Source organism: Alosa sapidissima, chromosome 1, assembly GCF_018492685.1.
Source record: "Alosa sapidissima isolate fAloSap1 chromosome 1, fAloSap1.pri, whole genome shotgun sequence".
Taxonomy (NCBI): domain Eukaryota; kingdom Metazoa; phylum Chordata; class Actinopteri; order Clupeiformes; family Clupeidae; genus Alosa; species Alosa sapidissima.
In genome coordinates, this window is record NC_055957.1 from 15,765,344 (window position 1) to 15,789,649 (window position 24,306).

At 46.8% G+C, this 24,306-nt stretch overlaps 1 protein-coding gene across 16 annotated transcripts in view; it reads right to left on the reverse strand.

Annotated features, from left to right (window-relative positions):
* The window catches only part of dlg1b (discs large MAGUK scaffold protein 1b), a 90,063-nt gene that overhangs the window by 50,692 nt on the left and 15,065 nt on the right, over positions 1 to 24,306 (reverse strand). The window contains exon 1 of one of the 16 annotated variants that reach the window (XM_042098189.1): positions 23,895 to 24,196. The exons of 13 other annotated variants lie outside the window; for them this stretch is intronic. In XM_042098189.1, the coding sequence (XP_041954123.1) occupies positions 23,895 to 23,924 (30 nt within the window). In that variant the 5' untranslated portion in view covers positions 23,925 to 24,196. Of the gene's footprint in view, positions 1 to 10,052; positions 10,206 to 23,894; positions 24,197 to 24,306 lie in introns of those variants that run through there. 2 more of the 16 variants (XM_042097950.1, XM_042098832.1) reach the window with 2 other exon arrangements.

The following is a 24,306-nucleotide window of genomic DNA, read 5'->3' on the forward strand; positions in this document are numbered from 1 at the left end:
TCGGTCAGGACGCCATAGTGAGTAATATTGGGAGCTGTCTTCAGCACAGGGAAAAGAGACAATATCAGTGGGCATACACTCATACAGTCAGTTCCCTTCGACTGACACAAGGAGACAGATGATTCGCACACTGGCCAGGTGGACCACAGAATATGCAGGTAAGGTGCATTCCTGATTTTGGACATTAAGACTTTCGACACCAAAGATGAGCACATAACACATGTAACATGCTGAATGGGCAGCACAATGTTATCATTTCATTAGTCTCAAAGCAAGTCAAAGCACACAGACACAAGACAAATCAATCAACATATCTTCTCACAACAGGCCCCATTCAATTTCATATGAATCACAGTCATGATGAAAGCTATTGCTAAAAATCATTTATGGTAATCATAGCGCCAATAACAAGAAGCATAGGAAAAATGGATTCATCTTGACATCTTTCAACAGAATGGAAGGGTTTACAAAAGCTGATGCATTCTTCTGAGGAAACCCTTTATGCAAAGGAAACCTACCCTACATTTCAGCACCATACAGCTGCATAGTTCATCAACTATTTGGTAACAAAAGCAATGGTCTTAAGCCAGTCATGCAAACTCTCATTTATTTTACACACTAGACAACACATCCTGTTACTCTGTATGTGAGAGCAAACTTAGTCATTTACTCAGCTGAGTCTCAAACAGCTGGTCAACATGAGTATGAATGTAGGGCTTGTCTGCTATATAGCCATGCTGCACTTAGAAATAAAATGTGAACTTATACAATAGCCTATTATACTTACAAACCATCATCTTGGGAAGATTCTGCAAGTAGTAGAAGGAACAAGCTCCTATACCATTAAATCACCAAGGTGAGTGAATAGTACTGACTTAAACCTTTTCCTTGAATAGGGAGTCTCAAGTTATGACAGTGTAACTCAGGGCTAACTGTAGGCAGGCTTCACTTCCCCATGTTTTGTCTGAGAGAACCAAGCAAAACACTACATCCACACTTGAGGAAACCACTGAAGCAAGGCCAGAGCCGGCAAATATCACACCACTTGTAATTACTGACTTACCACATGCCTGACTGTTTCTAATGGGGCACACATTTACTGCACCACAGACACACACCCACACAGACGTACACAGAGACAGACACAGGAAGCCATAGGCACAGGAAGCCACACACACACACACACACACAAGTAGCCATGTTCTGTAAGGTTAGGCCTTACATACTGTATAAAGACCATCACAGTGTGACACATGTACGCAAACATTAATCACATGTTAGATCATTTGTTGCCACGTTAAGACATCGCTGTACCAGCACTTCAGTATGCGTGCACGGTACTGGAAATAACATACACTTCATCATGACTTTCTTCTGAAATACAACTGTGATGTGAAAAAAAGGAGATGGCTTGAACAGCCTAGCTCTATCTTAAAGAATTAAGGGATACTAACTCTAGAATGATTGGGTTTATTATGTAAAAAATAAAAATTTTATTTAATTAAAAGATAAAAAATTACATGTTACCCTTAAAGACCTTTTTGAACTTTACTAGCTCCTGTTTGAGCTAGTGTGTGTGTGTGTGTGTGTGTGTTTATATAAGACTGTTTACGTATGCTTGCATTAGCGAGAGCATATGTCAGTAAAAGAGTTTATGAGTGAGTGTGATAATGTGTGTGTGTGTGTGTGTGTGTGTGTGTGTGTGTGTGTGTATGCCTTATAGACAACCTTCTTTAAAGCAACACCAAAGAGTTTTTTGTACCTTAAGATAATGTTTCCAAAATCGTTGCAGTGGTTCATCAACTTGTAACAGGGTGAACGGCACTTCTGCATTCGCTTTGCGGCCCTCTATCGGTTATAACTGCACTATGCAAGTTTGCCAGATCGGGTAGCGGGTCTGTAGTTCCATGGAATGAGACATAAGAAACTACGACTTGCATCTGATGTCGCAATACATCGTACTTTCATAAATCGTGCAACATATTCTACCTTGTCTGTGGACATCATTATTTGCAAAGCCGGTGCTGGATAAAACAAATAGCGTGCGTGCAACAGAGGGAAAGTTCTTTGGTGTTGCTTTAATGATCTCATGGGCGTCACCAGCCATCCAGACAGCCTGCACCTGCATATGATTCATTGTCCAATTTCTGTAGCGCATAAAACGCATAAAATGCCCCATCTCTAGCTTGGCTGGCATTGTTGCTGGTGTATGCACTGCATAAATCCACCCTCACAACAGGTCACAGTGAAGGTCTAAGCAAAAGCTTTTAGCAGTATAAGACTCTGTTCACTTCATCAGGGTAAATTCATCAAATTCGGTATGATCCATTAAACTGAACAGAAATCAATAAAGCTAGGTCAGACTGTTCTACTGCCACACAAAAAAGCATCTTAAATCAGGCAGCCTTGTGAAGCAGTCTCATAGTAAACAGGATGAGAGTATTTGACCCCCCTGGTTCATGTTGGCTTGGGCCTGCTAGCCAGATGGCTGGCCTATAGCTTGCAGTGAGCAAGCTTCTATATTGAGGTGCTCTCAGAAGTAACCACCAGTAAGGGGCTTCCTGGAATAAGGGGGGGGGGCTATAAAATTGCGTAACAAAGCTTATCATTATGGCACCGCTTCAGATTAGAGCTTTACTCGCTTCTATGTTATGTGTTCACAGAAGACAATTCAAACATTTTCCTTTCAGAGTCTAAGAGAAACACATGCCTGCTTGTACGCGTACCTTGTACATCTAACTACTTTTTTCTATTCATCACCCTGCAATTAGACTAGCCATCGGAAGTAAAAAAAAATTAACTTCCGTTCCATTGTTTAACTTCAGACCCTCCAATGCAATGCAAAACATTGAGTAATCATGTTAAATAATAGTGATCTAAATATTGACCAAAATAATCATGATTTTTATTAGAGCAGCACTACTATGCGAGCACCTGGTCAAGGTCAAGAACACATCAGCACCCAAGCCATGTGCATAACAAAGGAATGAGAGCAACAATAGCCTACAGTGTTCAAATAAATAATAACAACACTAAAAAATAAGTACTGTCCTGACAGTAATGCTGAGCGGTTACCAAACCAATCATTTCTACTGTATGGCTGAGGAGACACTATTGGCTTCTGTGTTCTCCTGTATGTTTCACACAACAAACCAATAATCATTTGCAGGGACAGGGAGGCATAGCCTTTGAGAAGCAGTGGTGCGCTGATAATGGCACTGACAGACTGCTGTAGACATGTAAACTGGTGGTATTTACAGTAAGTGAACACACTGACACTCACTGTTCTCTGACACACAGTTCCACTGTGCACCCCAGCTGATGTGGGGCTGGATCGTTCTCAAAGTTGTTCTGAGCCAATAAGCTATTATTGATTGGATATGAAATTGTTATTCAAAATAAGTCCAAACCGAGCACGCACATAATCAGACTAATAGAATCTCCAGTGGTGAGGTGCTTCACTCCAAGTGGGAGACCTATTTGCCCATGAAATCATTTTTCAATCAAATATTTTGCTTCATATATGCTCATGCCATCTTCTGATTACATCACTTGTATCCACAGTAAAAGCCTCGTCAGGGCCAATCATCTTGCGGAGAACCTATGCGCCCCTGCTATAGAAATGGAAGCCTTGTGATTAATTTGTACAATTCCACATATGGAAGATAGAGTCCCTCTGAGACCCTATCCAGTGTGTTTCTGAAGAGCTGAGCATCCCCACTAAAAGCATCCTTGGTACTTGCCACTTGCTGAGGGATGCGCCCCTATCTGTCAAGCAGTGGTACACTCTGACGCTGAGAGGTGCATGTAAGCTTGAGTCCTGCTTGCAGTGGTGGAGGACGTGTCATGGTTTCCAAGGCAACCGGTTGATCAGCTTACTGGCAATCTCTCTCCAGGTAGCCGGGCGAGTGAACTCCATGTCTGACATTAGTCTTATTGAAGTGGTTTTCCTCTCTTTGGATTTGCATACATTTGCATGATTGATAGGCTTTCTTACAGACCAGAGCTGGGTGGAGTCGAGGGCGGGGACAGCAGACCGGTGAAAACGCTCCTCCAGGGGTGCAGGGTGGACACTCTCCTCACGTCACTGCACACAAACAGCACGGCAAGATGGACATGTGGGTTGCAGTGCATAGCCTTACGCGTTTGACCTTGTGCTGATGTACTGCACTAAAATATGCATAGATCTGTCTCTCCACATAGACTCTTTTGACAGAGCTGTGGGTTTCTGAAGGTCAGCCAGGAGGGTTTTTAAGTTAACAGGTGAGGCCTCTGTATGGCCTCTGAATAAAGGCAATCTGGCACTCTACTAATGGCTTCCCGGGAGGAGGATTAATAGAGCATGGGTTTTTAATGTAATGATGTGATATTATGACACATGTAGAATCACTAAGGATACCATCTAAGGCTGTCCATCTAAAGACAGCACAGTTAAAGCACTTGTTTAATGAGGTCCTGGGAGCTGCTCTAGGCTTCCTGGAAAAAAAATGTCCGCTGTCATTTGGTTTCTAGTCTTCTGTCTACACACTGGTCAAGTCATCCAGAATGACAAAACAAAACAAACCATAAACCTCCATGGTTTGCTCTGTTGTGCACCAAGGCCTGAAGGGAGTCGGTGGTCAGATTATATCTCCGCATTAACGTGAAAAAGGGAGTGCTGTCTCATACAAACTGAAAATCATGCAGATAAAGCATCCAGTTAAATCTCTGCCAGCAGATAAAGATCCCATTCTAAATCCAAAATGTGCTTTTTAATTACCCCTCAAGTAAAACAGAAAATAAGTGAACAAAGGCATGGACCAGGCCAGCTCATTTCAAATTCAACTTGTAGGCCGCCACAGAAGACCATTTAATCAAAACGGATAATAAAAACATGAGCATCATGTTCCAAGGGTCAGAATTAAAGCCGAATTAAATTAATGTGACACCACCTGCCCTGGCTCCATTAAGGGCTGGAATACACACAAAAAACATCTTAGTGCTCAGTCACCGTGCTCACTCACAGACTGGACTCCTAATGGACTCGCGGCAGGAATAACAAAGCCAACTGTATGCTTGACAGCATCCCAACACGGCTGGGTTTTCATCGAAATCACTCTAAATGCCTACCCCTCAGAGGCAGTGATGACATTATTGGGCAGCACAGCATTGCGGACCTCACTTGCTCTACGTCACTTATCTTACTGTACATCTAGCTGGGCAACAGTTCCCTTAACAGACAGAGGGCAGGAGCAATGCCAGGCCAACACACTGGGCAGGCATTCTTTATGGTGTTTAGTAATCACTGTGTAATCTACGAGAAATCCCCCTTGTGATCTCCATAGGCTAAGCTGCTTTTAACACTTTATCACTCTGCAATCAGTGGAGGAATGAAGTTAGCTTTGCCAGGACGAGGGCCTCCTGTTGCAGATTGCATTGAAAGCCCTCTTCTTCTTCTTCTTCTTCTTGACATCCTAAAGAAGTTTCCACATTTAGCCAAAGCAGCGTGACTGATGGGGCATTAGACCTCGGTCTCCTCGTGGACGGCAAAGCCAGGCATGGCCTCCGCTCCGAATAGCTGCAGCCCCCTTCGCCCTCCCGGACCCCAGTACAGCATGAATGGCTGGTTCTGTCAAGGGCTGATTAAGTTAGTGTGATTTAGCGGCCGATGACGTGGGGACCTGCCACTGCTTGCTGATTACTACATTAAATCTCCCGAGTCAACTTAACCCCTCACATGAGCACTGGGCGGACCAGGCTGGGCTCCATGGCCTTTAACCTACTAAACAGATGGGGTGGACATTGGAGAACCGGACACTTACCCTTTCTCTTCAACGCTTTGGCCGGGGGGGGGGGGGTATTCAATCAGATCTCTTTCGCTACCCACCACCAGCTGTTAGCAGCTAGCATAAAAGCTTGGATTTAAAACAGAACTTTGAGGGAGGTTCACTGACCTCTGAATGGCATGTAAACAGGGCAAACATGAATAGTTGTTTTCCCAAAACCAGAAGTAAATAGCATGTTACCACGTCCCATTTCCCCGTTTGACACTCTGGTGGCAGACATGTCGCTGGCTACTGCAGGACTGAAGCAGATGCACAAAAGGGAGCCTGCATTAGTATCTTTCTCTCTCCCTCTCAAATCAACTGGGATCAGAGAATTAAAGCTGGAGGCCAGCTATGCTTCCTGCACGGCTGCCAGCCATTGGTGAACACGATTCATGTTAACCCAGTTCCACACTACACTGGCACTGGGCTGCAGAAAAAAATGCTTATTAAGCAGTGCACAAAGACAGAGCAGATATTTGCACTTTTTCGTATGTTAGTAAATGTGTCTGCATGGGAGTAAACACCTAGTAAGTGTAATCATGGTAACACTTTAGTTTAGGAAACTATGTGTATGTATTAATGCTCAACAATCGTTCACATAGCATAGCCACAGTATAGCCTTAGTGGGTCGCTAACAAGAGAACCAGCCCTGCAACTTCGAGTATCTACGGTAAGTAAAGTAAGTAAGTATCTACGGTAAGTAAAGTCAAGTAACACATCTCGCGAGAATCGTGAAACATTACCTTGTCAGTAGATATGGCTCCTTTAATACAGACCTTATTGAGTCCTAGTACATACAAATATTAATTGTTAATTAATGGTTCTGTAAAATAACATGCTACCGTACTCATTTACATCAGGAAGTTTTAATGTACACAGACAAATCAACCAATCCTCTCATCATCCCATCAATATAGTGGTCCAGAAAGGAAGGAACTGGAGTAGGAACGTTGAGGGCTGAGGGTTTTAGGGGTATAAGAAAATATTGAAATACTGGAGTATCGTAAGATCATGTCTTGTGATGCGGTTTCCATTCTCAAAACACACTCCTTTGATTTTTAATTAGTAGTTAACATATAACGACTGGCAGACAGTGGTTTCTTTTGTGTTGTGTTTAAACCTCCGACCGCTGTATACAAGCATGATAATCCATCCTCAGCCATTTGACTCCAGGGTTACAATGCCTGTGTATGGTACTGTGATTAAATGCAAATGCAGATCCTGCTGATCTGACTGTATACAAAATAAACACTTCGACTCCAATTTTATAAATGTGCCAGTGTGTTCTTCATACTATGACAATTTCCTCCAAAAAATATGTTTAATATTTAAAATAATTGCAATATAGCGGCTTGCAAACAGTATTGCAATACATTGCAATATATTGAATTATGATCCCATATTGTACTGCCACATTCTTGCCAATAAAAAGCCCTATTCAGTATTATACTATATATAGCCTAATACAACAGGGTAACGTGCTTAAAGTATGGATGACTAAAGAAAGCCCTGCAGCGCTTATGGCATTGTTAAATCCATGCATCATGCAGGAAAATGAGGGGAGAGCACAGCCATCGCCAAACTCCTTGTCCTCCCCTCTTTCCACCCACTCTGCCATCCAAAAGCTGCTAAAAATAGGCCTGTGTATCTGCCAAGCGTGTCCTGGGAGAGAAGGACAATCGACTAAGATATTAGGAACAGAGCTTTTGACACCATGTCCTGGCCCCTTCTTTGCACTTCACTGCTAATCACCACTGATATTGAAAATCTTTTTTTTTTTTTTTTTTTTTTTTTTTTTTTTTTAAAGCAGCATTTCCAATTTATGCAAATTCCTTAGCACCAGTGTATGGTGCTTTCATTCTAGTGAATCTCTAGTAGGCGAAATGCTATTGTGTAATGCCAACATTAGTCTAGTTTAAATTGAGGTTCAATTCTTAGTATCCTCTACTCTGAACTACATGACCACACAATTAGGCCAAAACCATTAAAATGGTTCCAACTGTGCATCTGTGTTGGCAGCAGTTGTGTAATAGCATTGATGAAATGACTGCAGCCTCCGACTAGGGCTTTAGTTCGGAGCGTGCAAATCTGAATGAAATGGTCTGAACGGTCACAACAGGCCAACGTGAGCGAGTCATAGGCCAGACACTTTACAGTCCACAAAGATTAAAGATGAATACTAATTGAAACACAATCCAGGGTGAGGCAGATGAAGCCTAATCCCCCCCCCCCCCCCCCTCAGGCCTAAGGATCCAGTGGTGCCGGGGTTAATACTAGATCCTGCATGATCCCTCGGTCATACGGTAGCAGTCAGAGGTAATCATACACTGGATAACAGAGGCTGTCTCCAGTCCACAGACTGCCACATTCCCACCACAGCATTCCCACTGCTATCCTGACACCGCCAAGTCTTACAGCGGTTGCCAAAGAGGAGTCCGAGACTCAACTATCAGGATATGGGACTAGTGACCAAAAGTTCAAAACAGTAAAACACACTTGAAGATGGCTATTGGCTATGGAGACTGTGAAAGGAGCAGGCCTTTTATTTGCTGTCTAAAATATCCTCAAAAGCAGTCTGTGAAATGTGAAATGTTTTTAGTTAGAAAAACCATTTAGCATGTCCAATGATATGAAAACCTCATCCCAATATATAATATAATCAGAGGCCTGAGGTACAAAAGAAATGTGGCCTTACCTTACGGCATACACACATGCAGTTTGCACTGGTCATCGCTTGCCAAGACTCACAGTGTAAAAGTGACTGAAGCGTGAAACATGAGAGATAATGTAACCTCAGCTCCACTGGCATATATAACCCACAGCCATGACCCATTCCTATTAAGCCCAAGGGCTTTACCCCTGGGCCCGTGCTAATATAATGATTGCAATCTGAGTGAATGCAGATTAGTGAAGAGGACACTATTAACTACTGTGGCAAGACAGATACAGGACAGTGACTGATGTGATTGGACCAGAACATGTGAGCAAGGACTCAGGCTCTCTTGCAATCCATACAGTACATTACACAAGCTACAGTAACTCTAAATGATGAAGATGTTCCTAGGAAATGTACAGGAAACAGTAAAGCAAAGGTAATACCTTTGGGTCAATATTATAAGTTATGATTGGACATGTTGTGATGATCTGAGTGGGTTTTGAAACAAACAAGAGAGAGTACATAAGCAGAGAACAGAGGAACAGACAACTAAAGCAAGGAAAGATTAATCAAATCTGGTGTAGTGTTTGTCTAGGGCTTGGAAGGAAGTAGGTGGATGTGGGAGTCTAGCTGGGGATTAAATTACAACAAGCTGTGAAACTGCACACGTACACAAACACACACACACACACACACACACACACACACACACACACAGAGAAACTGGACAATATCCCTCACTGGCCACCTCCACTACTCAACTACAGGGCTCCAGAAAAGGAAATATCCTACACCTAGAGAACGCACACGCTAACGTCACATCACCATTCACGTCAGACTCCCACCCTAGGTGAATAAGCCACAAGAGCTCTTCAGCAGGCAAGAACACTGAAACACAAGAGCTCTTCAGCAACTCCCCTCTCTCTCTTCAGCAGGCAAGAACACTGAAACACGTGTTTATCACACAAGAGCATCACCAACTTATTCTGAGAGGATGTCGTCTTTCTCTCCCTCTCCGAGTTCACACCTCGCTAGATTAAAATAAAAGGTAATATATATGTTAATTTAAAGGATGTGTGGAGGTGTGTCATCAATGGTTATTTTGTCGATTGGCTGAAAGCCCTCATCACAATTCAGCTGCTTCCACTTTTGCTACTTTTAGAGGTGAGACAAGTGAAGTGTCGGCTTCACTTACCCGATTTAAAAAGTGTCAAACCAGTCATATAAACTTTTGTACTTTCCAAAGATGCATAACAGAAAAAAAACAGTAGTAACACTACAGTATAAAGACAGTAGAGACTATACAAACTGAAATGCACACATAGTGCTGAACAAAGTCTCCAGTCAAGCCTTTTGGTTTCCAGTAAAACAACCAAACACAACAATCAACAATAAAGGACACAAATAGAAGTTATTACATATCCATGCTGATTATGTGCTTGATAAGTCCAAAACTTTAAAGGAGTGAAGGACAGAGAGAGAGCACTTGGATGAAAATCTCAGACAGCAATATATTAACTAGCAACCACTCTACATAGCCAGAGGGACCCTGCAAACCGGCTTTCCCAGTTCCAAGCCCCCAGACCCACCTTGCATCCGAACATGAGCGAGATGGTGCTGTTGGTGCAGGCTACTTTACAGTGGCACAGCATGGGCGAGAAGCAGTCCACGTTGCCAATGCTGGGCGACATCCTGTCAGCGGCCTGCCGGGGGCAGCTCAGGCGCTCGGCCAGCGAGGAGCCTGAGACGCGGCGGCGATTCCGCTGCCTGCTCCGGCCGCGCCGCTTGCCCGGCGCCGACCCCGACCCCCCTGCCGCCGCCGCAGCCCCCCCGCCACTGCCACCGCTGCCGCCACCGACACAACCGAACCTGCCGCCACCCCCGACTCCTCGGCTGCTGCCACCGCTGCCGCCACCACCGCTGCTGCTGCTGCTGCTGCCCGCTCTCACCATCCACCCTCATTACTCGCCTCACTCCATCACACGGGGGAGATGCCAGCCGCTCGGCTTCCCTCATCCAGCGAGCCCGGGCCCTTCCCCCCAGCACCTGCGCTGGCAGGCTGGCCCTCCTCCTCCTCCTCCTCCTTCGCCGCCTGCTCCTCCTGCTCCTCCTCTACCGGTCAGTTGTCCACCGGAGCCTCAGCCTATCCTGCTATCCTGTCCTCCGCTTGGTCCCGGCTGGGCGCTCGGCACTGGCCGCTTCTGGCTTCTGTGGAGACGGATTCTGTGTCCCTTAATATTTCGTCCTTCTGCTTGTTGAGGGTTGCGTGTGTCTGAATGTGTATGAGTGTGTGTGTGTGTGTGTGTGTGTGTCACAGAGTCCTGTCACTGCTGTCAGTTACGGTAGAGGTGTTTGGTGAGGAGGCCCCTCTGGAGCCATGCTGAGTGTCTAGTGTGTGTGTGTGTGTATGCCCTATGAAAGGCTCTTCTTTAAAGACTCTCTTCCTCTCTCTTCAGCAGCTCTGTCCTGCCGTTTGCTGTTTGCTGCTTCTCCTCCAAGAGAACAGAATGAGAAAACGAGGGAGAGAAATGGAGAGAGAGCGAGAGGGGGATAGAGAGAGAGAGAGAGAGAGAGAGAGAGAGAGAGAGAGAGAGAGAGAGAGAGAGAGAGCGAGAGCTAGCCGACGGGAGCAGGCAGACCGGAGACTGCCACAGCGAGCACGCAGGGATGAGCACCGAGGTGAACAAGGGAAGAGGAGGAGGAGGAGGAGAGGGGGAGGAGGGAGGGGAAAGCTGTTGCAGCGCGTGGGGCTTATCACACGGCTCTGTCAGAGCACAGCAGAGTCGCTCTCACTCAGCGTGGGTGAGCAACGTCAGAGAGAGAGAGAGAGAGAGAGAGAGAGACGGGCAGAGGTAGAAAAAAGGGGTTAATAAGGGTAGGAAGCTTGGAGGTCTTAGAGAGAGAGATGGAGAGAGAGAGAAAGAGACAGAGACCCCTGAGGGAAGGCTGGACTCTGAGGAGGAGGGATAATGGAGTGATTTGCTGTATGTTTACATGGAGAAGAGAGAGAGAGCAGCCAGAGAAGACGGAGGGGAGGGAGGGAGTGCACCCCAACCAGCCAATCCCCTCAGTCAGCAAGCGCAGCCAGCCGATTGGTCAGCCTGGACATGACCTTTTGACGCTGTTCTCTCCCAAACAGAAGCTATGCCCACGCACTCAGAAATATACACATATACTTATAAATGTTGTTTTCCATACAGAGTAGAAACTAGGCAAACACACATACAAATGATGCAGGCTCAAACATACATAAACTGTATATGCACAAAGCCTCAAGGGTCTGTCTCTGACACACGCAGAGAGGGAGGAAGGAGGAGAGAGGGAGAGAGAGAGAGAGAGAGATGCACACTATGATAAACACAAGAGAAGCAGGCGGGTGACAGCTCTCCCACAGATGGAATATGTCTGCCATCCCCAGCCTCTCTTGTGTGCTGAGCTGCCCGTGTTCTGCTCTGCTGGGGAGCGGGACTGTAGCCCTGAGCTGACAGTCAGAGTCCTGAGCATACACACACACTACACACACACAGGGTGAGGGCTGGGGGAAGGGCAGGGGGCATCTCCACATGATGACTTTGCTTCAGGAAACTTCAGTAGCCAGGCTCAATGGGGGGAACAGCATGCAAGAGTATGCTAATCTAAGCCAGCGCTGGCACCCTATCTTTCTCTCGCACTACATTTCCCACTCCATCACCCACTTTTCTCTCTCTCTCTATCACCATTTTACACTCATTCACCTTTCACTGGCATTGGACTCCACAGACTGTTCTTGTTTTCCTTTTCTGTGTCCCTGACCACTGTGCTACGTGTACTGTAGCTTCTCCCACAGACCGCAGACAGCAAGCGAGCCCAGAGCAGGTCCGTGACCTTGACTTCCCGGCTGCAATTCAGACGCAGAGGCTTGGTGCTGCTCCCCCGGAACGGTCCAGTGTTTCCCCTGGCCCTCCTCCTCAGAGAAGGTAAGTGATGTCCGCAAAGGTACACTAGGGACCGAGCCACACAAGATTTGTCATCATCAGATATTGTATACAAGGCTCTGTGCAGATGTCTTTGTGCACACTCCAGTTTTCTGTGACTGCTGCACCACTGGCCACCGCGCTTACGCAAGGGCACCAACTGCGCATGGACAGAACCTAAGCCGTAAGTATAATAAGAATCACTACGTTTCTGTGTGAGTGTCTGCAAAAACATAGCCATAGTCCTGACACACACACACACACACACACACACACACCAAACAGAGACTGGGCATGAGGCTCACAAACTCCATACTGAATCTGCCTGAAAGGAAAAGTATGTTGTGTGTTGAGCCCCCAGGCACTGACAGGAGACAACCAGCATGACGTTCATCCAAAGGTGTTAGCAAGTCTCTGTATTAGCAAGTCTCTGTATTAGCATATTCATATGTGCAATTTTGACACACAGTACCAGCCCACATGAGGTGAGTCCACGCTGACTCACTGCATCTCATTGTGGGGAACTAGGAGAGATTCACACAAAGCTTTTCTCTTTGCTGGGCCAGTTGTATTTCCACTGTGGGCATCATGTGCGTATTTGTGTGTGTGTGTGTGACTGATGGCAGCGGTGGCTGGCCACTCTGTTAGAGGAATGGGGTCAGATGGTTAGACGGTCGTGCAGCCTGGTTCGGCTGTTAGCACTAATTAGCCCATTTCCTGTTCGCTCGGCTGTCTGACTGCCGCACAATCAAAGCCTGAGTCACATCCCACTGCCTCCATCAGTCCCACGCTCTGCACATGCATTGTGGACGTGGACACACACACACACACACACACACACACACGTTACTTGAATTACAGAAACTTAAACATACTTAAGCTCCATGTACATTGCGATGTACATCATAATCAAATGAAACACTAACATTTGACACACAACTGCACTTCTGTCACACACACACACACACATTAACACAAATGTGTGAGTGCAAACTGTAAGCATGTGTGTTTGTGTGTCCAATCCCAGTGTTTGCTAGCTATCTACTCTGTGCCTGCTGTCCATACACAGAGAAGGACATGTGATCAGTAGCTCCCCAGTGTTTAACCTTGGGGTAGCACTTGATTGGCCTGACAGTATGGCCGTTACCGGGAGCTAAAATGTGTTGAGGCAACAATAATTTGTCCCTGAAACTCTGGCTGTGGAGATCACAAAATAAACCAATACACTTTGCCTGTCAGCAACAAGTGGAGGTTCTTATAACATACAAACACACACACTATAAAGACAGTCAAAGATTCATCAAGGGAATACCATTAGTAAAGGAAGGGGGAGCGAGAGAGAGAGAGAGACGCAGTATGAATCCTCTGACGAGCATGAGACGGAGAGCTAATGACTTCACAGCCATGCGAATGTGACCATCTGCACTTCCTGCTCTGCATCTCGAGGCGTCCTCATCCACCTGTTCCTGTTGTCTCATAAAAAAAAAAGAACACTCGGCCCACAGATACCTCCTCCCACGGTCATCTCACAGCCATCTGACCATCTGACCAGTACCAACTCTTCATTTCCAGTTACATCCACAGCTGAAAGGAATGCACACAGGCTGCAGGTGTCTCCATTAGGCTGAAGCTGGTGCTCTGACTGAGGGACTTCTGTAGCGGTCGATCACAGTGGACAGTAGGTTAATCAGCCTTACTTCTTCAAGCCCTTCTATCGGTCAGCACTCTTAACAAAGACCCTTTGTATAGGCTTGGTGCGACGTTTGTACATTATGTGCATTATATTTTATAGATGGATATTACACACATTATGTGCACCATGCGCAATGGAAATGACTCCTTCTAACAACTACTTATTCTCAAACACGACAAAGAACACAGCCAGAACAGACCCGGGGACTCCACCACCATCATCGCACTTCCTCAGGTAGAATGGGCCAGAGGGCTGATGGGAAAACTGAGGGTGCCTACATAGACTTTCGAGACCTCAGAATGCATGAATATGGGGGACAAGAGCAACTTTTGTCCTTTGTTGCATTCCTGTCATGAACCAGCTGGGTTCTCATTTGTGCTGAATTCACAGGCTGTGGTGAGACAATGAGCCTGCCTACCTATCTAAAGAGTCACTCGCCAAGCAACACCTGGTGGTAACACCATCAGCCATCAGCCCTGCAGGGGAGGAGGCAGGCGATGGCTGGCGTGGGTGTGAATTCCGATGGCTCAGAGTGTCAAGGCCCAGAAGCATTACGAGCTCTGATTTGGCATACAGCAGTAGCGGGGTAGTGTGAGCTGGCTCCTCCACTCAGCTGGGATGGGCCTGGGTGAACTGACTACATTCCAGTGGCTCTACAGGGATGGTGCAGTGACCTCTGATCCTCCTCTGGTTGCGCCCACCGTAAAACCTCTGCTGAAGGTGCAGGGGGCAGCTCAGAGGAGGATGGGGGTGGAGGTTGGGGGGAGGTGGTGGGTGGGTGGGGTGCTGCACTGCCCTCTGTCCCTTCTCATCACGGCAGACTGGTCTCATTAGCAGTAATTACACTCATGTAACGCACGACATCCCCTCATTGTAGAGCGAGAGCAGGCATGCATGCACGCACACACACACACGCACACGCACACACACACACACACACACACACACACACACACACACACACACACACACACACACACACACACACACACTTGAACAAACACACAAACAGAGAGACGCAACCTTTCCCCCGTCCACACTCGCAGGCCTCCCACACACTGACAGCCAGCTCTCCTCTGGGCCCCTGGGCAAGCCAGAAGGGAAGGGAAGTGGCCAGAAGTGACCACTGATAAACACAGCACCACCTGGTGGTACATCTGTAAACCACAGTTTTTAGAGAGGGCATCTGTGGATGTCTCTGCCCTGCTGCTCTGCTCTCCATGGAGTCAGCAGTTCTACCCACAGCCAGACATTTTGGTCACTAGATACTCCACAGTTGTCTGATCAATAGTTGGAAGGCTGGCTTCAAATCCCAAGTTCCATTTGAGAAACTTCTGACTGACGCCCCAGGTAATAAAAAAACAGTACAACCTGCAATGTAATGCTACTCATCTGTTTGAACCAGCTGCAATACTTTAAATGGCCAGATGAGGGCAGCACTGGCATATAGAAAAGCCCATCCCGAGCATCCCCTAAGCTATGCTTGATTAAATGCAACCCCTCAGTCATCTTTAAATGATGACAATGAATCCACACTGCCCTTTGGGGCTTTAAAACAATCCAATCACTGCGGGATTATGCAAATGTTCAAGTACTGCACGACTTCTGATGGATTTGTGCATTTGGAGGCGAGCGCTGGGGCTGGGAGCAGCACGAGCACTGCTGAGGGTAGCACTACGTGTCTAGAATCGGGAGTGCAACAAATTGGTGGAACTCCTCTATTTTCAAGCCACCCACTGTAAAAACGAGTTACACCGCAGAGGGTCTGTGCATGCTTGGGATGGCAGAGGACTGAAAAAACAGGAGTCGCTTCAACTTCACCTTCGAAAAGTTCACCCAGGCATTTCATTCGTGCGCCACATCAGTCATCTGCCTCCCTGCATGTGTGGGGGGGGGGGGCACAGATGGGCAGTTTGACCGGAGGGCTTTTGCCCAGGCCAGTCTGCGGCTGAGAGGACGAGCACGGCACAGGCCTGTCATCAGGTTGCGCGAGGCCAGGGGAGCCGAGCCAAGCCAGCCGCTGGCCTCAGAGGGCAAATGAGTCTGCAGTCTGTTGTGCTCTGCGGCCGCCATGGCGACTGCTGCTGGTGGTACTGCTGGCAGTGCCGCTTCTGCCTCGCCCACCCCACTCACCCACCCCTCTCTTCATAGCAGGGATGCCTGCTGCATGGGCTGAAACTGGATCTGTGTTATTTTAATGGCAACATGCAAACTTCAAAGCACTGGTGGTGCCAGCAGTGGACACGGCCAGGTGCCAAACGCACGCACATGCACGCGCGCGCACACACACGCACGCGCAAACACACACACGCGCAAGCAAACACACACACACACACACACACACACACACACACACACACACACACACACACACACACACACACACGTACACACAGGTACACACAGACACAGACACAGACACAGACAGACACACACACACAGAGAGGTGGGAAGGATCAGAGAGACTGAGAGAGGAGAACAGGATGGAGGGAGTACTTGCACAGCTCCTGTTTTTTAGATGACCAAAAGCACATGCAATAGCATAGTAGATCCAGTGAGGGGGAAATAACCCATAACAACACCAGGGACCACACCTGAGTTTCCTGACTTGAGAACCCCCTGAAAAACACATACAAGTGGCCACGCGGCTAGCTCACCAATGGTCTCTACTACACACTTCAAACACCTCAGACAGACACTTCAGACAGCGTAGTAACATCTGAGCTTCCCCAACAGCCTCCTTCATTTTCACATGACTTTAGCTTTGTCTACTGAGACCCGCATCACTCCCTCTAATTCCCCCCCCCCCCCCCACAACCACACACCACCCCCCGCACACACTAACTTTTTTACATGCTTCTCACAAGGGCTACAGCGCAATAAATCAGGCCCCTCAGAAACAAGACAATGTGACCAAAGAATGTCACTGTGGACCACACCCAGCCGACTCAATCTCTCAAAAAGGCAGAGAGGAACTCAAAAAGAGCAGAAAGGGAAACTCTCACACTCACACTCAGAAAGTCAGGCCAATTTATACACCCTTTTCAAGGTAACATAACGACAGCAGTGGGCTGGGAAGTGCTCGGAAGCAGAAAATGCTGCACTTAATAGCCCCACGTGAATATCTCTCATCTTTATGGGGCTCTGTACAGCTAACGGTGAATTCTGGTCACCAACGTTTCAGTTCTGGTTGTTGTTACTGCACCACCTTAGCTAGATGAAGATGGAGAATGCATAGTAAAACTTCAATGTCTCCTTGCTTCTCCTGTGTGTGTGTGTGTGTGTGTGTGAGTGTGAGTGTGAGTGTGCGCATGTGCTCGGGGGTGGTGGTGGTGGTGTGAATTAGTCTCCTGTGACTACAGCACTGCGCTTTCACAGCACGAGCCCCACCCTACAGCAACACTGCTTATCCGGCCAAATGGATATGCAGTGTTTACATTCGACTGATAACATGCCACAAGACTAGGGTGGCGAGGCTATCAATCTAACCTAATAACTGTACAAAGCTTTTGACAGCCCATTTGTAATCACAATATTGTCCAGGTTAACATCACAGCACAGGGAACATCTAAATACTTCAGGACTAAAATAGTCTCTGTTAATCTGACCAGTACAGATATAGCCTAGCTAGTCTGCATGACTCAGGGAGAATGTTTGAAAAGGGCTCCTCTTGTCCAGAGCTAGCAGTGTTGTCAGAGTTGAGACTGTCTGCCTGACCACAGCTCAAAACAAGTGCAGCTAATCTATGTGTAGTGGTCTGGGCACTGCGCTCCATTTTGTCGTTGCCCAAACGGATCACCCTGCACGAAAGGGTGCTCCCACCAGACAGCTCGCAGGGGTGGGAGGACTGCAGCGGCATTCTGGACGTCTCAGGATGCACGACGGGGGTACAGTTTCTTCCCCCCCTCTCTCCCTCTACTCTCTCTCTCTCTTTCTCTCCCCCTCTCCCTCTCCCTCTCTCCTGAATGCATAATTCAATGCCGAAGCCCTGCATAGAGCCCTAGTGCAGCAGATATGACAGCAAGCAGTAAAATATGCAGCGGGCCAGGAACTCTGAAGTCAGGAATACCAATGCTGCACGAGGAGGTCTTAAGAGAGCAAGGGATGGAACTAAACCCTCATACCAGCCCATAAACACAGCCAGACTCGGCCTCCAACCAGCTGCAGGACACGGAGTAAGATGTCCCGTTTCAAAGGTTCATACAGGACACCAGCTTGTGTTCAGAAACAGTCAGACAGCAGTGGAAGTTAATCTGACACATTGTGATGAAGCTCAAAAAGATCACTGCGTTTGAAGCTGTGAGATTGCATCATTGCTTGATGCTGTGAAACATACAGTCTAACTGCCAGAACATGAAGGTACACCCTGTCTACTAGTTAGAACTGCCTCTAGTCTCAGTACGCCATGACTGATCTAGTCTGTGTAATTTGTTTTTAAGTGTTTGCCAGCCTGTGACGGGACACAAGGTAAGGTTCTGTCTTGGACCAGGGCTCAGTGGCTGCACCACAAACAGACACTCAGGAGCTACAGGCATAGATTGAAGGCCTTATATTGCTAGCAGCAATAGCATAACAAAACTCAAAGCAAAGACCAGTAATCACATTGTCCTTATAGTACTCCAACTTAGTCTTCTAAGCTCCAGCTCACCTCCTGCATGTCTAATCCCTTGAAAGCGCATTCTAATGACTCTTCCCCTCACCTGGGCCTGTGGCAGGCCGCTGCCCAGTACACCCAGGCTGCCTGTCTGCTGAGGAGGCCAACGGGAGGTCTGTGGGAGAGGGGGATGCTCCCTGTCGGTCACAAGCTACACAAGACAGGGGAGCCAGTCTTTTAAAGTGTGTTGTAGCCTACCTGTTGAAAAGTTTAACGACAAAGAAAATGCTAGGATTGCAACAATTATATTTCTAATTGAGTAGTTGGCAACTATGTTGGTAATTGATCAACTGGTTTGTGTTATTTCTCAAGGATAATGCCTCAAAATTCCCTGATTGCAGCTTCTTAAACATTCATATTTTCAGCTTTACTTACTCCTTTACGACAGTAAACTAAACATCTTTGGCGTGTGGACAAAGAAAGGCAGTTGAGGACTATTTTGGTGACTGACAATATATTGATCTAACATATGATCAATTATTTGATAAAATAAATCAACAGATTAATCGACTATGAAAATAATTGCTAGTAGCAGCCCTACAACAAGCTATTCCCTCAGCTCATTTTTCCAGATCTCACACAAATTATGAGCATGACTAATTGAATAAATAACCAAGAGTTGCTGGCGGGTCCATGAAAAGTACCCTGTACTAATGTGATGGCAAATAGGAAGAAACCGCATCGGGAGATTCTGACAAAAGATTTAGTTTTCTACACAAAGAGGGAACTTTGTGCAAGCTGCCTCCTTAGCCAATACTTCATCTCAAGTTACATCAGTATACATAGACCTATTACAATGAGTATATTAATATCCTCCACGACTCAAAACTATCTGTAAACTAGATGTACCGCATAGCAGTACAAAATATGACTGCTGCTCAGTCCTGCACATTCTCTCCACAGAGATAAAGAAAAAACGTTTACAACTCCTCTATGACCGTGCTAGCACTAGTGGCGATCATTATGATTAGGAGGAAAAGGTTGACTGAGATGTAGCCTGCTTATGAAAACTCTGAATGCATGCCAGGACAGGACAGGAGCTCGCCAAACCAATCCTGATACAGCACACTCCACCAGCCAGACAGCTGAAACATTGCATTGCTATACTGTGCACTGTGTAAAATACACAGACCTGCGACCTGGTTGACACAGACAGACTGAATCTTCAGCGTGAAATGAACTGCAGGCAGCGACAGTGCAGAGTGTTCGCTATGTATGTGTGTGTGTGTGTGTATGTGTGTGTGTGTGTGTGTGTGTGTATATATGTATGTATGTATGTGTGTGTGTGTGTGTGTGTGTGCGTGTATTAAGACATCGCCGCCTCTGGGGAGAGGGACTGGGAGGCATCCAAACCCGTCCCTTGAGTGACCCCATCGCATACTGAAAGACCTCGCACGGCACAATACTGGACTGGAGCTACGACGTCACTCCACGCCACAGCGCCCAAAGCAGAAAGCATCAGCTGAAAATTGAACTGGAACACTTACGCGAGGCAAAGCACTGAGTGATGTGCAATGGAGCCGGGCTGTCTTGTGCTCAGTCGTACCCTCAAGACTGAGGCTGAGCTGGATCCTAGCTCATTGTGGCAGAGCCTTTAGAAAATACAGGGCTTGCATACTATGTGTGCCTGGAACCGTAAAGCTCTTAACATCAAGTATCCTCTGCAGAAAAAAAACAATAATATTGACCCTCTTCTCCTCCGACCACCTAATGCGAAAAGAAACACAAAGGGTGGGGGGGGGGGGGTAGTTCTGAGAGGTCATTGTGTCTGGTCATTGGCCACAGCTGACTGTGATGGAATGGAGTTGGAGGAAATACACACACCAAAAAAAAAAAAAAACTCTGGTAAGGCAGTCACTTGTGTGTGACCTACTATGAATTAGTAAATGTTTAGCTGTTCGCAAAGCCTGTGTTTCTCTACAAGTCTGAGCAGCAATAGTGGTCAACACAGAGACACGTCATGTGAAGTCATAGAAAAACTGTCCCATAAAATAACACACAGAAAATCACTTAGGGCTCCCTCGAGCAAATCATCCTAGCGTAATTTGGCCGATGCCCCCAGAGAAGAAACTGCATTTATGGCACATTAGGATGCGAGAGTCGATTTTTCAGTCAAATGAAGTCACCAGGACGGTCATTCATCTGAATGTGGAGCTTTGTTCAAAACTGTTAGAATATTACATGGTGACCTGTGCAAAAAGCCCGAGGAAGAAGAGGAAACATGCGGGGAGGAAGAAACCACAATCTGATCGTTTAGACAGTCACACACTGTACATAAAGGTTGATGACGTCACTACTCCTCCAGATTTGAAGTCCTGACCACACGGAGAGGGGCCAAGGCAGGCCAACCTCTGGAGACGCTGTTAAATAAATCAAGTCAGTTCCGCCCGTGCCCTGCTGACCGGGCTTCCTATGTGTGCACTGTAGGGATGGACAGGGAAGCCTGCTACTCTCGCCTGCCAGGACAGAGAGAGAGAGAGAGGGAGAGAGGGAGGGGAGAGGAGGGGGCAGAGCGCTGGGCTTGGCATGGCTTGACATGGATGGAGGTCCACGGGGCTCTGCTGTGCGCCCCGGAGCAGGCCTTCACCGGGGGGGGGGGGGGGCGTAGCCATGCGTGTGCAGAAAGCATCCAGTCACAACGCTCACCACTGGAGCCCATCTGCCAGCCGAATGCCAGCCTGACATGTGTGCACACTGCATCGGCAGGGGTGGGTAGGAAAGAGGAGTGGGAAGACAGGAAGATGAAGGGAAACCAGCAGGGATGAGACACATGGCAGAAGAAAGCGACAGAGTAGGGAAAAGTGATGGCGAGAGAAAGATAATCATGAGCATAAGCATGAGCATTTGAAGAGTGGTTAAAAAGAAATCTCTATTGACCAGCTCCATCACACACAGTAACACTAGGATAGTAGTCAGAGTGGTCCAAAAACACAACAAATTTCCCCCCAGATTGTTCTATTAGTTATCTGTTCGTGCAATTTGTGATGTGCATTCAAAACAGGGAAGCAAATGGGGTACATGAAGGAACATTTGGTAAATATATTATTCTGTAATCCTTGGTTAGTACCTGAATAATTACGGCAACATGCACAGTACTGGGGGGGGAGGGAGGGATTAAGAAGGCAAAGTTTCGCAAATCATGCACGCATTTATGGATTTTGCTAAAATTGCTCTTGGCAGAGTCGTACTCATCATACAGCAGGATGCAGTACACTACAGTCTAGGCAGTGCTTTGCACAACGTCTCTCCAAGAGATTCTGTTGGTTTGCACCGACATCACTGAAAAACTAAACAAATTTTGATGAGGATTTGGGAGGGGATCACTCTTCTACATAAGACCAAATCGTTTTTTTTTAGCTTGTTTTGCCTGTGTGGTTTATGACAAGAGATCTCTTTACTCTCTTTTCTTCACTTTCACATGTGAACATTTGTAACGACATTTATAACCCTAATGCTGTAATGAAGCACAGTAAGACATAAGATGGCATGCCATTGACTAAGAGAAAGCGAAGTTCATGGCTGCAGTCATACTAGTACAAGTACGAGCCCACAACAATGTTGCCGGATTAAACCAGTCCAATGCAACAGTCAATAACAGAGTGCTGGCCTGGAAGATGCTGGGCAACCATCACCACCTCCTCTCTGCAGCAGCTGATGATTCATCTTCAGACCAACCTGTGCAGGGAAAGACTTCAGACAAAAAGGCAAAGGGTTCCGACACGTATCATTATGGGCAGGAGAGAAGGGGGTGAGGAAGGAAGAATAGAGGGTGGCACCTCCGGCTATGGGCGCAAGCGGGCGCAAGCGGGCTCCACGCGAGTCATCAGGAGGACAGCCTGTTCTGAAACACATTACTGCTAATGAGTCATCAAGGGCCACTGGGTTTCTGAAGACCCCTGCGGCAAGCCCCAACGACATGGGCTACTAAAATATGGCCATTTGCATTCAGCAGTAATAAATGAAGCCAATAGCGCTGCACAGCACAGACACATAGATTGTGTATGAGTGTGTATGTGTATGCGCGTGTGAGACTAATCAGGGATTACAGGATGTGACCTCAGCATCGACAGCTTCTCTCGCTCAGCACGCTATTTTTCTGCAAAGGTGGCAAAGTTGGCACCTACGAGGGAATGTGTGATCACTGCAAATGAGTACACAGGCTGTCCCCTTCTGTGCGCACACACACACACAAGCATACACACACACACACACACACACACACACACACACACACACACAAACACACACACAGACACAAGCACACACACAAACACTAATTCACTCTGGTTACTGCACTTTGGTCAAGCAGGCCCACCCTGCCTGCTTTTCCCACCACTTCTGAAATATAAAGAAAATGTTTCTATAATCTGTGGGGGGCTTAAGCTCTTGTCCACATCTTACACAAATAAAGCTGCACCATAAATCATAAATTGCCTTGCCTATGAGAAAACAGAGAAGGCTTTGGGGCAAAACACATGTCACTGGTGTCTATTTTAAACCCCGAAAAACCCGGCATGAGGGAGGAAAAACTTCAGCTACACAGACGGACGCAAACACAGGAAATGGGAACACGGCATGTAAACCGTCTCCAAGGCACCAGAGTGTGGTGTCATCCCACCTGGAGGGAGAAACTGATGAATATGAAATGTGGCTGTGGCGTTACTCGGAGCAAGGGCTCTACAGGAACCCCATCTTTAAAAAGTTAGCGAAGTAGCAGGTGTGCTCTGTTTCAGCATCAGCAGCCACCTTGTCCAACATACAGTGTTAGCAGATTTGCCACAACGGGAAGAAAACACATGCCCCCAAAAATGTTTTGATTTATGCCCTAGTCTTGGCTCAGGAAGAAATTGCATAGCAGACAATTGTGAATCATTCAGAAAAAGAAATAATGCACAGTGAGAAAAAGGAAGGGGGGGCGTTTTGTTTTTGAAGCACATGGAAAATAAGCCGTCATCATGATCCTGATGACACTTAGGATGATTACATTTCCTTTAGTTAAAATCCCTATGTCAAAGTACTGCAAAGAATCGGGATAGAATGGAACCGGAATCACACCATATGACAACCTTAATAAGCTCTACTTCTCATCAATCCGTTGGCTACTTTGCGAGCTAAGAGGACTGGACCTTACCTTTGTAGTAACAATGCATATGCAATCCATCCTTCCGTATCGGCTAGACTCACGCTCAGCATTTCATTTCGCACCTTTGTGGCTGCGGTCAGGACGACAGTGTATCCGAACATAAATACATCAACAACGCTGTCCCAGTCGTAACGGGGGTATGGGGAACTACATCTTAGCACTTCTTATGTCAACCCTCCTTCCAATATCCGTAAAGTTCATGAAATGCGAGTACGACGCAACTGCCAACTCGTATAAGATGATGCCGGGAGCGCGTGGAGAGTTTACAGCGTCGGGGAGCGCACTGCTCCAGACCATGCAAATTCCAATTCAGCGACATGTGCAATTATGCTTGCGTTCTTTTATTAACCCGTCACAGCGGGCTCCCGCTGCAGGAAAATACAGCATGGGTGGAAAACTA